At 35.7% G+C, this 14,116-nt stretch overlaps 2 protein-coding genes across 3 annotated transcripts in view; one reads left to right on the top strand and one right to left on the bottom strand.

Annotated features, from left to right (window-relative positions):
• stx8 (syntaxin 8) overlaps nucleotides 1–2,404 on the top strand; it is a 65,265-nt gene extending 62,861 nt beyond the window's left edge. Inside the window, exon 8 of the mRNA XM_082137025.1 lies at nucleotides 1,748–2,404. Coding sequence (XP_081993151.1) covers nucleotides 1,748–1,812 — 65 coding nt within the window. The 3' untranslated portion in view covers nucleotides 1,813–2,404. The remainder of the gene's footprint in view (nucleotides 1–1,747) is intronic.
• Nucleotides 2,405–2,790: 386 nt separating this feature from the next.
• The window catches only part of ntn1a (netrin 1a), a 71,005-nt gene continuing 59,679 nt past the window's right edge, over nucleotides 2,791–14,116 (bottom strand). For both annotated transcript variants that reach the window (XM_082136853.1, XM_082136852.1), the window contains 2 exons: nucleotides 10,807–10,881; nucleotides 2,791–5,636 (listed from right to left, as the gene is read on the bottom strand). In XM_082136853.1, coding sequence (XP_081992979.1) covers nucleotides 5,308–5,636; nucleotides 10,807–10,881 — 404 coding nt within the window. In that variant the 3' untranslated portion in view covers nucleotides 2,791–5,307. The remainder of the gene's footprint in view (nucleotides 5,637–10,806; nucleotides 10,882–14,116) is intronic.

Below are 14,116 nucleotides of genomic sequence, written 5' to 3'. Positions count from 1 at the left end.
CCAAACTATGAGAGAAATGTAAACTAAAGCACTGCAAATACAGTACCAGCCAGTGTCCATGACGAACAGCGCATATGTCAAAAATCCTGTCTGATTAGCAGAGATAAGCATGTTTTGAAATGACGTGACAGATGATGGCATGTGTGCTATGTTGTAGAGTTTGCACAAACAAAGGAAGGACTGAAGTTAGACTCGAGACAAACATAGTCAGAAAATGTGTATGTTGAAAAGCGTGATCTTGGAAAAATGTCTAGGATGATTTTAGAGAGAAAAAAAGTTTTAGTAGTTTTAAAGGGTATATTTTATTAGCTGTATAATTTTTTTTATTGTCTATTTACTTAAGTTATTAAAATTAAACAATTAAATTAGATTTAACAAGTTTAAAATTTTTATTTTACTTTTTCTTTTTTCTTTCAACCTCATCAAGTTAATTTGGAATTGATGTATACAGTATTTATTTTCTTTGTTTAACAAAAAAAGACTTGCTGTCCCTAATATTTGTCATTCCTGTCACTACCGTCATGCCAAACGTTTTTGAAAACTTTAGACAAAAAAATCTTTTTATTTCTATTTACTGTAGTAATTGACAGTTTGAAGATCAGAAATGTAATTAATTTGAAGATTTTTATATCGCAATCTGAGGTGTAACTACTGTATATTAGGAGTTATTAGCAATTCAGTGAGTATTTGAGCATATTAATTCAGAAATAATTTAGTTTAATTTTTGAAAATTCAAACTTAAATAACTGATAGACCTAATTTGGATCTGATTCTAATAGGATCCATTTATGTTATCCAATAGGATACTGAATAATGGATATCGAATTAAAAAGTGAAAAATCATTACCATCACAGACAAAATCAAATTCCACATCACAATGTACCAAAATCCACTTGAAGGTTGAGGATTTTAAGACACAATACATATTTTAACATAGATAGAAAAATAGTGTTGTTGTTTGTTTTTTTTAAAAAGATTTTAAAATATCAGCCTTAGATTGAAGAATCACCCTTAAATATATTCATTTAAATTTAAAAGGTTAGCCTGTGTATAGAAAGGCAAGGTAATGAAAAGCACTAAAGTATAATTTTATTAATATTAATAATTGTAAAACTTCCATTGGATTAATCCAGTAAGTAGTTCAAGCCTAACTTGTGTAGAATGAATGCAGGATGTTTAGTCACAGTTGAGGATTGATTGGTTCATTTAATCCGAGAATGAACCATCAGTTTTGTAATAGCGGATCTACAACACATGTTCTGGTTGATGTAAGTGACTCACAGGAGATGAGACATCCTCTCCAACACCTTCCTGGAATTCCTCTGGTGACACAGAGTAAATGAGAAATTTGACTATCAGAAAGATTAATGAAAGGCAGATGCATCGCTGAAAGTTTCACCACATTTTGTTTGTCATCCTCACCCTCAGTTAGTGCTGATCTTGAATTATACACGGGGCTATGAGCCCTGTTTATTTTAATGAGTAATACATGAAAAATGCAAATAATGAATGAAATAAAATGAATCAACCATTAAAATTACAGTTCGGAAGTGTTTCAAGTCATAAAAAATGTAAGGATAAACAACAGATCTCTGAAGTTTTTTTGCGGTGCAGCTGGTAGGGATGCACATGTGCTAAAGATCAGCCAAATGATGAATTTAAAATGTGCACATCTCTGTTAGGGCATCTTCTGCTCAAACCTTAATGTTGGTTCATTAAGATGTTTTGTGTGTGTTTTTAAATCAGGGATGTGGGTGGTGATTGTTCTTCTCCTCATCGCCATCATTGTCGTGGCAGCTTGGCAAAAGTAATGAAGAGGATGTTTCTGAAGAGAAGACAGCACAGATACAGAGTGCTTTCGGGGGGTAAACGAGGGATACGCGCTGCTTGCACGTAAACGCGTCCCTCCAAACCCCTCTCTTATCCCCTTCTGCATTTATGAAAGTAATGGAACCCATGACTGGGTAAAAGCCAGGGAATGGACCACTATGAAGAACTGAAATTCTTTGCTCCTCAGATAATGATCAAAGTAGAATTCGGAATGGAAAGAAAAATAGAAAAGAGCTTTGAAAGGTTTTGAATATTATTATGAATATAACCATGAGATGCTCCAAGGGGGGAAAACCTATTTAAATTCTTTGTTTGGCAGTGAAGAAAATGATCCGTATCCTTCATGTAAACAAGGTCTGTGCGTCACAATGCAATACAGAATCTTCAGCTCCGCTGTTGGGTTAAAAAGCTCTGAACTTCTTTTTCATTGTCTATTAAAATGCATTACAGTTCGGATTCTATTTTTTAAGTAGAAATAATTCTAATAAATATGTGATTTTTCTCAACACTTTTCTGTATTATTGTATTTAATTTTTTCCTGAAAATGTGACCTAATAAATATAGTTAACACAACCTGGTCTCAACTGTTTCATTGGTGAAATCCTAATTGTCGCAAATGTATGTATTTATTAGTGTTATTTAATATTTGTCACACACTGTAAAAAATGTTATGATCAGTAAGTTCTGACACCATATTTTTACATTGCTTTAACTCGTCGAAATAAGAAATGTAATTTAAGTTTAAGTGACTTAAACATCCAAGTTGATTGTACTTAAAAATTTAAGGCAGCAACTTTTTATTTTATTTTATTTTTATATTTTTTATATACAGTGCATGCTCAGTTCTGATTTCCTTAAATCTTTACTGTAAAATCTAAACGATTAAATAAATAAATACTAATGTATTACTTTTTTAAGCCAAATTTATAAACGGGGGAAAAAATGAGAAAGCACACTAGTAACGTTTTGAGATTTTATTCCAAATGAATGCTGAATGTAGTTCTACCAGGTTGGTGTTCAGTAGTTATTTTCCCCTCTGGATTTTAATCACAACCATCTAAACAACCACAGACTGTAAAAAAACAAACAAACAAAACAAAACAAACAACAAAAAAAGGCAAAAGGATGTAAAAAATCCACAATGTCTTGTGTCATTAAATATTTTCTTATAATAACCATAATATATTAGTATGCATTGTAAAACAATATTGCAGACGTCTTGTATTTGCCACAGCTAAATTTACAATTCATAATATGAACAAGAAGCAATGTATGTAAGGTCTGCTGGTAATGTCAAATACATGAGGCATCTTTCCACTGCTGCGAAAAATAAAAACTGAACATAAATTTACATCGTTGTAATACTTAAAATAAAAAAATGAGTGTGCACTAAGCTACTGAGTGCCAAACAAAATACATTTACATGTGGTATTACGAATATTGTTTGTAACCGGTAAATACATCATATGTATAAATATCTGTATGTCATACATTGTGTACATTTACAAGAAGTAAGCATTGAGTTAAGATGATGATTACTGCACACGTAAACCGTTCATCGAATCTGTCTTTTTTTCTTTTCTTTTTTTTTTTTTTTTTGGTATTTGATACTGAAATGATCAGTTCCTGCAGTTTATTTTTGACTGACCACACCATCAAACGTTAAGTGACCCCTCAAAGATCAGTGAAAAAGCTGTACTTTAGAGAACTTCAGTCTCATCAGTAACAAAATAAGTGTGTGTGTGTGTGTTTGTGTGTGTATGAGCAGCGTTTCTCACAGTGAAGAGAATTCTCTGTTGTAGTGAAACATTACTGTACATGCATTCCTACATTCACAAACCCTAATTGGACGTGGAAATGTGTAAAAGGAGAGATGCTGTCGCTTTACAAAACTAAATACTAGTTCATGAATACTAGTTAAAGGTAGTTCGTACACTTCTAAATACTGTTTTACACACAAGGAAAAATACTAACTATACACACCATTCTACCAACACTTTTCTACGAAAAGGCCTGTTTATACACTGGACTCGTCGCACTGAAGTTCTGTTTAAACAAAAAAAAAGGCATCGTCCATGTCTGGACTATAAACAATTGAATCAAATGGAGCAAGAAATGATGTCATCTACCTCAATCATCATGTCTTATACAAAAATATACATGGTGGTTTTATTCCAAGTTCAAAAATAATTGTAAATGCATGCTAATTGTTTTAGGGGTTTGTACAAGCATGCCATTACATTTTTATAGATCATAAATCAGTTTGCAACAATTATGAGTACAGATTTTTGTTCTTGTTGTAAATAAGTGAGGCAAGTTCTAGATTTACACATGGCTTAAACAGACATTGTTTAAAAAAAACAAAAAAAACATCGGCAATTCTACCAAATGTAGTCTATATTAGTGGGGACTGTTGAAGACAATAGGCGCTACTTCTTTTCATCAATTGTTAGATGATTCTTTAACCTTAAAGTAGTGAACTGCGGGCCACCTACGATGAAAAGGCAATCAGAAACATACTTTGAACAGAAACTTTTTGATTTGCTTTTGTCGTGCATTTGCTGGGACAGTTTCAGAGTCTGTAGAGATTGGGAAAACCCAGCAGCACCAGTCTTAAACAAATTAGTAGTGTTATATGAAATATACATGTTATACTGTACAAGAGCTGTCCTATATGGTCTTTTTCTTTCAATGATAATGTTAAACCATGCAACTTCATGAAAATTGCAACAACTAATAATGCTGAATGAACTAATTATAAAAAAAGAACATGCACCAGTATATGCATAATGCATGTTTTTCATGCAGTTGTTACAAAGTGAAACTAAAATACTTTTCAGACTTTGAAAAAGAACCTTTTAAATTGGCTTAAGAAGAGCAAAAGTTGTTTTGATGTCTGTCGTATTAAAAATTCCCACCGAAAACAGAATTTTGACATTTCTGAAATGTTGGCATCTCAGATGCCATTATGCATTATGCATAAGTTAGAGCATATGAATTTTTAAATGCTAAAGCTCACTCGTGAAAATGTTTTATTTATTTGTTTATTTTTGTATTGAAAAAGAACTATTCATTTAAATATTGTTTAAATTTTCTTGAAAAATATGAATTTAGAATATGAAATGCAGCTTAATCTGATTCTCAAAACCGGCCAAAATGGATCTGAAACATGAAGCCATTTAACAAATAATCCAATACCTTTCTTTATAATGGACACAGGTGCAAAATTGGCAAACAGCAAACAAATCTTGAAGGAAACAAATAAGAAATGAAAACTGCATCGTGAACTCCTTCACACATGTTCCTATTTTAAAAACAAAATGTTAATATTGTCTTCATGCCTTTATTCAAAGCAGCGATGTTCAGTTCCTCTTTTTTTTCTCTTCTCTCCCTTTCCCTTATTATCTTTTCATCCACCACTCGTCTGTTGTTTCTCTGTCCAGCTCTGGATGGCCACCTCTTTCCCTTTCCCCTCACTATGCTTTCTTGCATTTTCCTTTCTTCTCCCGCTGCTGAAACTTCCGGAGTCTTCGAGCCCAAGTGTCCCTCCATTGAATGACCAGACTGCCCTTGTCTGCCACCACTCCGCTTTGTCCAGGGGAATCCTCGTCATTTCCCAGAAGTAGGTACTTCTTGCCGGGCTTGATCTTCGGGCACTTGCAGGCCACGTCCTTTGCTCTGACCCACAAAAACTGGTCTCCCCTGCGGATTCGGCTTTCGCCCTGTTTGTAGACAGAGATGATGTTGACGGTGAACTTCCACCACTCACCGGCCTTTTCTGCTTTTAAGATGTGGACCTGGACAGCTGTAGAATAAAAAAATAAAAAATAAAAAACGGAATTATTTTTTCCACTATTAACACAGAGGGGTGACATTATTTTGTAAGCACTTTCAGCAGTCTCCCGTGGTGTTTTAAAATACTTCATTTATTTAATTCAAATGAAAACATCATCTACATCAAACAATCATTTAAAATCATTTTAAACAGTATTAAGAAACTACATGGAATATTTTTGTACTTTTTAAATTCATGCGTCATTAACTAAATTAATCTCTGAATGAAACAAATGTTAAACTTTAAGTTTGCCCATTTAAATAACGTAATTTTACCTTACACACAACAAGGACTGAAAGTCTGAGACCACTAGTGAAAAAGTTTCTATTTTCTAATTGAATACAAATATTTTATTGCTTAAATAAATAAATACATGAATTACTTAGTACTTTCTATGTCTTAGTGGCTAAGAAGTAGTGTGAAATCTAAAATGTCATCTTTAATTCCCCCCAAAACATGACATGTTTTTTTATGTTCAAATTCTTTTTCTTTTTCTTTTAATTTACAGATTTTCTGTGTGGACTTTAGGGACCCCACTGCAAGTACATTTTATCCTAAAATCTTTGTTGAATAAATAAATGTATTCACACTGAGCCAAATATCGGTAACACTTTACAATAAGGTTCATTAATGTGTTAACTAACATGAAAACAATGAGCAATACATTTGTTACAGTATTTATTCATCTTTGTTAATGTTAGTTAATAAAAATCCAGCTGTTCATTGTTTGTTCATGTTAGTTTACGGTGCATTAACTTATGTTAAGAAATACAACCTTTGATTTTAATCATGTATAAGTAAATGTTGAAACTAATATGAACTAAGATCAATAAATGCTGTAGAAGTATTATTCATTCTTAGTTCATGTTAACTAAGGTAGTTAACTAATGTTAACTAATGAACCTTATTGTAAAGTGTTACCCAAATATCAAAATTTCCAGCCACAAGTGAAATGATAGTTCTGCCGCAGATTCATTCTGGCTCTGATTCTGATTAAGTCGTTTGTATCAATGCAAGGTCAACCTTCACTTTAAAGTGCTTTCAAATAAAGCATGTAACTCAAACCCTGCCGCAGTTTGACAATCCTTGCAAGTGTGAATCCCCAAAATCTGCTTAAACTGCCTGTAGACTCATGCTGTTCGCCTTTCATTATTAATAGCCTTCAAGGTGCTTTGTAAGGTGACTTCGACAAAAAGGAGCCGCAAAACAGGCAGATTTAATTTCGTCTGCGTAATGCTTTGCAGATTGAGGCAGTATCACACAGGCTTATAGTTGGTGATCTAAGTATCTGTCCATTTACAGTTTTACATACTTTACTCACTGTCTGCATGTTTTTAAGGCTAGAGCCATGCAGAGCATGCATGTTTATTTCTACTCTGATATAGAACCTTTAACCCCAGATTACAAATATTCTGCTTATAAGAATTCATATTTTTCACGTGTTTCATTAAATGGCAATACATGGATCGATTTTCACATTTACAGGAATTAATTTATATCTTGCGCCACATTCTCATTCTCATTCTCGACTTCTCAGTTGTATCGGGTGCCAGGATGCGAGATCTTTAACTCTTTCCTCACCAGTTTTTTTTTGTTTTTTTTTGTTGTTGTTGTTTTTTAAGTTGCCAGCCAGCACCAGCATTTTAGATATTTTTCACAAACTTTTCATGGCCCCCAGAATATTTAGTTTTATGAATATCTGAACATGCAATATATAAAATAAAGAAAGAACAGAGCATCTGCTAAAAAAAAAAAAAAAAAGTTTTATTCTAGCTTCATGCATTCTTTTTTTTTTATCAACACTTGAATGTGGGTAGGTTTCCGTAAATGGTGGGGAAAGAGTTAATAGCCAGAAAAATGTAAAAACTTTATTAGAAGAAACCAAATGCTTAAGATTATTTTTGATAAGTTTAATAAGTTAAATCGCAACATATCATCGCTTGTTTAATGACATTTGGTTTAAATTATGAATACACTGAAATCAATTGTAATTCTTTTTTAAGCAATATTTTACACAAAAATAAACATTCTGTTATTATTTACTCATCTTCATGTTTTTCCAAACCTGTGTGACTTTGTTTATTCCGTGGAACAAAGAAAGTGAATTTTTGAAGAATATCCTGGATGTTCTTTTCCTTATAATCAAAGTGAATGAGTGAATTAAAGTGGTATCAAATTCAAATTAACAATTATTATGTTAACAATATTACAAATCTTCTGATGCCATTTGATAGCTTTGTGAGAGTAACACAAAAATGTAAGTTATTCACTAAAAATCTTGATAGACCAGCTCTCCTTAGCATATTCATGAGAGACGTAGCTATTCATAAACGATTCATTCTTTTGTGTGATCTTTTCAGTGAAATTATTAATGCAGTTCACATAACTGGTCTGAAAGTTTTGTTCTGGAATTGCACTGATCTGACTCTCAACTCACTGCCTCAATGAATCAGGGAATAATTACTTATTTTGGTCATTTTCCTATACAAAACTATTGTATGACTTAATAAAATATATATTTTTTGTAATTTTTGAGTTTAACTGCCTTAGTTCGTTTTGTATTCCACAGAAGAAAAAAAAAATCATACAGTTTTGGAACAACATAACGGTTAATACAAAATAAAAATAAAATATTACACTTTAAGTACACTCGAAAGTGAAAATATCATCACAGATGAAATCCAAAAACCTTTAACTTTATGAAAAACTGTCACTGTCACCATTTGGGAAGGTGGAACTAATTTATCCAATGATAACAACATGTCTGTGGCCCAGCTGTGGTCAGGATTCCTGTGGTGTTTTATGGGTAATGTGCCAATGAGGCATGAGGCTGTAAATATCATGCCACAAAATGCCTGATTCCCCTCATAAGTCTTTAGATGACTCCATCTTCAAGTTCAATACCATTTCCAGCCATTTCTCCCCGTGCTGCCGTATAAAGCCCCCCTGATGCTCAGGAAGGCAGAAGGAAAGTGGATTAGGTTTAATGCTCAGAATGTGGGAGTTTATCCTAGATTGTTCACTTTTGAGTAAAAGGGGGAGCTGGCGAACTCTCCATAACTGAGGACAACTGTAAATTGAAGTCAGCGGGGTACCATATTATCTGGATAAATTCTTAAATGAGTAATGGCAGTGTAGAAAGGAGAACATGCAAAGCTGATCTGCAGGAGGTGATGACATTGAGTATTTATCATGTTAGATGCTACTACCATTGTGTGCCAGACCTCCTCTGTAAGCTGTAGGGATTCCCTTTTTTTTTTTATCCTGAATAAATCCTGAATTACACAGAGGTCTATTGGGCATAAACACTTTCTTACCCATCAAATCATGTCTTTAGCTGGAACGCATAAGCTTTTTAAATCATTATTACATTTATCACACACCATCTTTACAAGTGCACAGCATGGCCATTATAAATATAAGTACTTTGCGTAGCTTAAATTTAATGGTGTCCGGCTCAATTAAAGGATACATTTAATTATGGGTCAATGACAACACTATTATTATAATTTTTTTAGTCTTAGTTTTTTTAGTGTATACAAAAATTAATAAAAAAATTAATTCACGCATACAGTGAATAGAATAAACGTGATAAGCATTTTCTGAATTAAAATGCATTTTGATATTTTGGGGGGCATAAAGTAAAATGTATCAGGCTGATACAACTTTCCTGATATCATAATGGGATTTTTTTAAAGAAAACCTTAAGTAGACTGGCTTACATTTTTATTATTATTTAAATAAATAAAAATGTACTACAATACTTTAAAAAAACAGAAAGAACCCCTGCCATACCCTTTTGTCAAGGTCAATTAAGTCTCTAAAAATATATGATTTTGTAATAGTAAGGCAAGGTTAGTTCAGTTTGTAAAGTGTCATGTGGTGCGATTTCCCCCAAAACATAATGATAATCATAATAATAATAATTTACAAAAAATAACACACTTACATTTGAAAAAGATATATAAAGATGTTTAATGATTAATATATGTACACAGTGCGTGAGGAAAATTTGTGAATACTTTTTCTTGATGGTTACACCATGTGACGAGTCATTCAATTTATACTTTTCTTGAAAATTATTGAAATGTTTTTCAAAACCAAATGAAACCAACATTTCTTGTCGCAATTAAATATTTATAAATATTTTCCTTTTTTTACTGTGGACACTCTAATTTGTCATCGACCCATATAATAGTATGGTAATATTTCCATATAGCAATTTTCAAAAATATTAGAATTATACCTATACACTTATACCCAAATAATCTGTGTTTTATTCGACATTAATAAATGACCTAAACTCTTCAACACTCGCTGTTGTAAATAAATGATGAAAGTGGGTTACACTTTATTTTAAGGTGTCATTGTTACAGTGTAATTATATATTTAAGTTCTGAGTAATTAAATTAAATTAAGCAACTACATGTACTTACTATAGCGTTAGGGTAGGATTAGGATTTGGTTGAGGGTTAGTTGCATGTAATTATGCATAATTTACTGTTATTACTATGGTAAGTACATGTAACATGTAAAAAGGACACTAAAATAAAGTGTTACTGAAAATAGTTTCAAATGAAATCCTACACTAATTTATTTTCAGTGTATGCTGACTGAAATGAATCAAAAGAGCTGTTAAAATGCTCTGTCTGTTATTAAACCTGCTAAGCTCTTTAAGTTCCACGGGGTCTCGCTTGACTGGCGAAACAGCCCCACCTCTGTAGGGCTGCACATCTGCTCCTTTTCATGGACAAGAGAGGGCCTGCTGCCCCCAGGAATGCAAGACGGGGACATGCGCTTCCCTTAATGAGGATATCTGTGAGCACTCCGGTCCCTTCTGCCCGTCACACTGCCATGGTTTGATCCGCTTTGGGCTTGAAATACCTGCTGGGCTGTCCGTCAACGCAGCCTCCCCTAAACCCCTCACTGATGGCCTTTCCTCCTGTTTGATCCTTTGACTTTCTTCTTGAAAGCCCCAAGTAAGCCATCACTACAATATACCAACACTGAGGGGACTCGAGGGAATTCGGCTTTGGATAAAGAATAAAGATGTTGTAGAGGGCAAGGATTTGAACCACCTGCATAAATGTGGGAGTGTGCTGCTGTCCGTACGGTGTTGTGTGCACTTTTTCTCACTCACCGTAGTCTTTCTTGCAGTACTTCTTCATATTTATCTTCAGCTTGCCTTTGGATGCCTTGCAGTAGGATTCACAGTCTAAGTTTTGGAGGTAAAAATAAGAAAGGAATAGTTGAGATGGGGAAAAAACAACAACAACAACACACAATTAAAGAATGTAAAAGAGTCATTGTCAAAAAGAGAGACACTTCTGCAAACTACACATCTATCCTAAAGCCCTGGCCTGTTGTGACACCCATCTGCCCAGTTTAATTGTGAGGCTGTAATAGGGCTTGTGAGGCATTCAGCAAAGTGTCCTTTGCTCCTTAGAAAAGGAAGGAGACAAAAGGTCCCTCTCGTTCTGCTCTCTGGATGTCTGGACCCTCCCCTGCTCTGATGGGAGCCCTCTGAGGCCAAGTGTATTGTGCCACCCAGCGATTTTTTTTTTTTCTTCAGTTCCATGCTAATTTCTCACCCTTGTCTCCACTGTCAGTGCCATGATGGGCCTGATTAGGGCTTTTTGAATCACGACACCTCCCTCCCGGTGCTGTCAACTCTGTACCCGGTACGTCTGTCCTAATGCCTCCTCCCCCACCGCAACCCCTAAAGACCATTTCAACCTTTGGCATTTATTGGTTCGGCACTCAGGGAGGTTGCAATGAAGGGGGGAGCAAGGGTTGCCCAAGCACAAAGGGAGGTCAGAGGGAAAATTAGCAGCACATAAAGTGTTTAAAAAAGCTTGTTGTATGTAAAAATAAAGAAGAAACATAGTGTTTGGGGGAAAAAACCCAATGGATTCAGTTCTGATTGGGCCTCTTCTACAGTTCTTCCCAGATAAAACGAGTTGCTCCTTCAACTCGGAGGACAAGGACACGATTAAATCATTAAAAACACCTCTTTCTAGCATGCAGATGTTTAAATGGAGAAGTTTGCTTTCGCCATTCCCCTTACAATTGTCATGGGCTTCTTTTAGTGGATGGATGGAATGGGGAGACGGAGCGGAGGGGAGGGGGGGGGGGGGGGGGGGAGAAAAACCTTTCAGCTCGCCTGCATATGAACAAACTTCATTGTTTCGGCCGACCCTCGCTCCATGCCTGCCTTTTACTTTCTTTTGGACTCTCTATTCTCTCTGTGTGAATGAGGTTGCCCTGGGCAACCCAGGAAATAGAAAAAAATGCCCGTGAAAGTAGTCGCGCCGAAGTGGTTGCGCGAGGGAGTCCGAGGTGGGGTTGGACGAGTCAAACCGTGCACACTGTAGATTGGAAATGGCAGAGAAACTGTAACCAAAATGAAATTGAGAGTCCATACTGTGGCAGCTTCATTTCCATTTAAATGAAGACTGTAGAGCAACTGCTTTGTTTTCTTATAACCCTATTTAATGCCATCACGATACTTCCCTTTGATAGCCATCATTTCTCATTAGCTCTCCTTTAAAGAGGTGATGAGCACCCTGAGATTCCTATTCGAACATCTAGTCCCCCGCAGCAAAGACAAATGTACTCATTGTGCCCCCTCTTGAGTTAGGGGAAGTATGGTTAGCTTGCCGTCCCGTCACGATGCTCCCACAGAGGCCGGTGTCACCTTAATGGATGTTTTTCCTGCCGTCTTTTCAAGCGAAAGCTGTGTGCGAGAGATTTTGGCACCGCGTCCAGTGGCGCTGCTAGCGGTGCCAGTGAGCAAAAGAAAGCTGCGTGTAAGTTTGAATGTGAGGCTTGTTTGACACTGAAGAATGAGTGGAGGGCACCGGTTACATGCTGACTGTGGGGGACCCCTGTGGGGAAACATTTGTGGACGAATTCTCTCCGTCGCTAGACATTGAGGGAAGTTGTTGGTCTGGAGATTCGGGCGGAGAACAGCTAATGAGTCTGCGCTATTCAGCCTCACTCAGCACTTTTTGAAAAGCCTTGACATCTAACACTGACAATCTAACCTGCTGGGTCTTTTAAAGCTTGAAGACGGCAGACACTGTACTCTGTTGTTAGCAAAAAAGAGCCTGAGGCTGACCTGAGGTCTGTTTCCAGTTGGACCTCTAATGGAACGGACAATGCTATTCATGCGCACATCGCAGATCTGGGAGCTGTAACAATGAGGTGTGAATGAGTGCACAGGGGGAAGGCTTTCTCTGTGCGGAATGAGACTGATTGAGAAACAAATTGCTGCAAATAAAGCATGTAATTAGATTATAGCCAGAGCCCCAAGCTCCCACTGGGGCAGGGACTCAATGGGCAAGCTGGGTCTATTCCAAGGGAACTGCTTTTTTTCTCCTTCTCCTCTCAACCTCTCAAAACACCCTTCTCGTTTTCTGCCGTTCTTTCATTCCGTTCAAGAGTTTGAGAAGAAAATAGCTATCTCTTGAATTCGGACACTGCTTTAAAGAAACGGACCAGAAAGCGTGTGCAGTTGTGATGTTTTGATCACGGTCACATCATTCTAATGGGCTGAGAATGGGTAGAAATCAACTTCATTACTGTAAATGAAGCCCAGAGATTTGTGGGGAACATCGCCAACCCTCGAAATCTGACAATGTGAAATGGGAGAGAGGTGAAGCCAGCTTTAAATTAGACGGGAGCTTTGCATTCATGATGAGACACTAATTCAACACCATTCACTCTCTTTCTCTCTCTCTCTCTCTCTCTCTCTCTCTCTCTCTCTCTCTCTCTCTCTCTCTTTCTAATTCTCACTTTCCCTACCTCTATCTCTCACTCCCCCTTTTTTTATTCGTTCCTTTTATAATCACTAGGAGCCTTGCAGATTTCTATGGGACCATTTGGTCTTACAAGGGTGACAGTGGTAAAGGGATAGTTCACCCAAACATGAAAATTCTGTCATTATTTACTCATCATCATGTAGTCACAAACCTGTATGACTTAATTTCTTTTTTGTCAGAAAAAAAATTATGTTTGGGGTCTGTTTGTCATCACACCGAGTACAACAACAGTCTCATAGTTACACTTTAAGGTATACCCTTTAGAGGTATATAAGGTACAAAACCAAGAAGTTTTTTTTCTAAAAACATATTTAACTTTTTCTGACAATGTTCTGTGGAATACAAAAAGGTGAATTTTTTAAGAATATATTACTAGCCCACTTTATTCCATGTCAGTGGTTGTATATGGAACATATGGAAATTAAAGTCATAATTCACTGAAAATCTTTACAAATTTTCTGTGAATATAATTCAGTTTCAGTTTGTTTCTCACGCAAAACTATTTACAAACAAACTTATGGATGACTTTTGATAGCTTTATGATAGTTTAAAGTGCTTTTGTGTGATTTTGGAGCTTAACAGCTCCAATCCCAATTCACTTTCATTGTATGGAAAAGAGCACCCACA

Source organism: Leuciscus leuciscus (genome assembly GCF_965113295.1).
Source record: "Leuciscus leuciscus genome assembly, chromosome: 14".
Lineage (NCBI taxonomy): Eukaryota > Metazoa > Chordata > Actinopteri > Cypriniformes > Leuciscidae > Leuciscus > Leuciscus leuciscus.
Note: the sequence above shows the minus strand (reverse complement) of the source record. Positions and strands in the feature narration are given on the sequence as shown.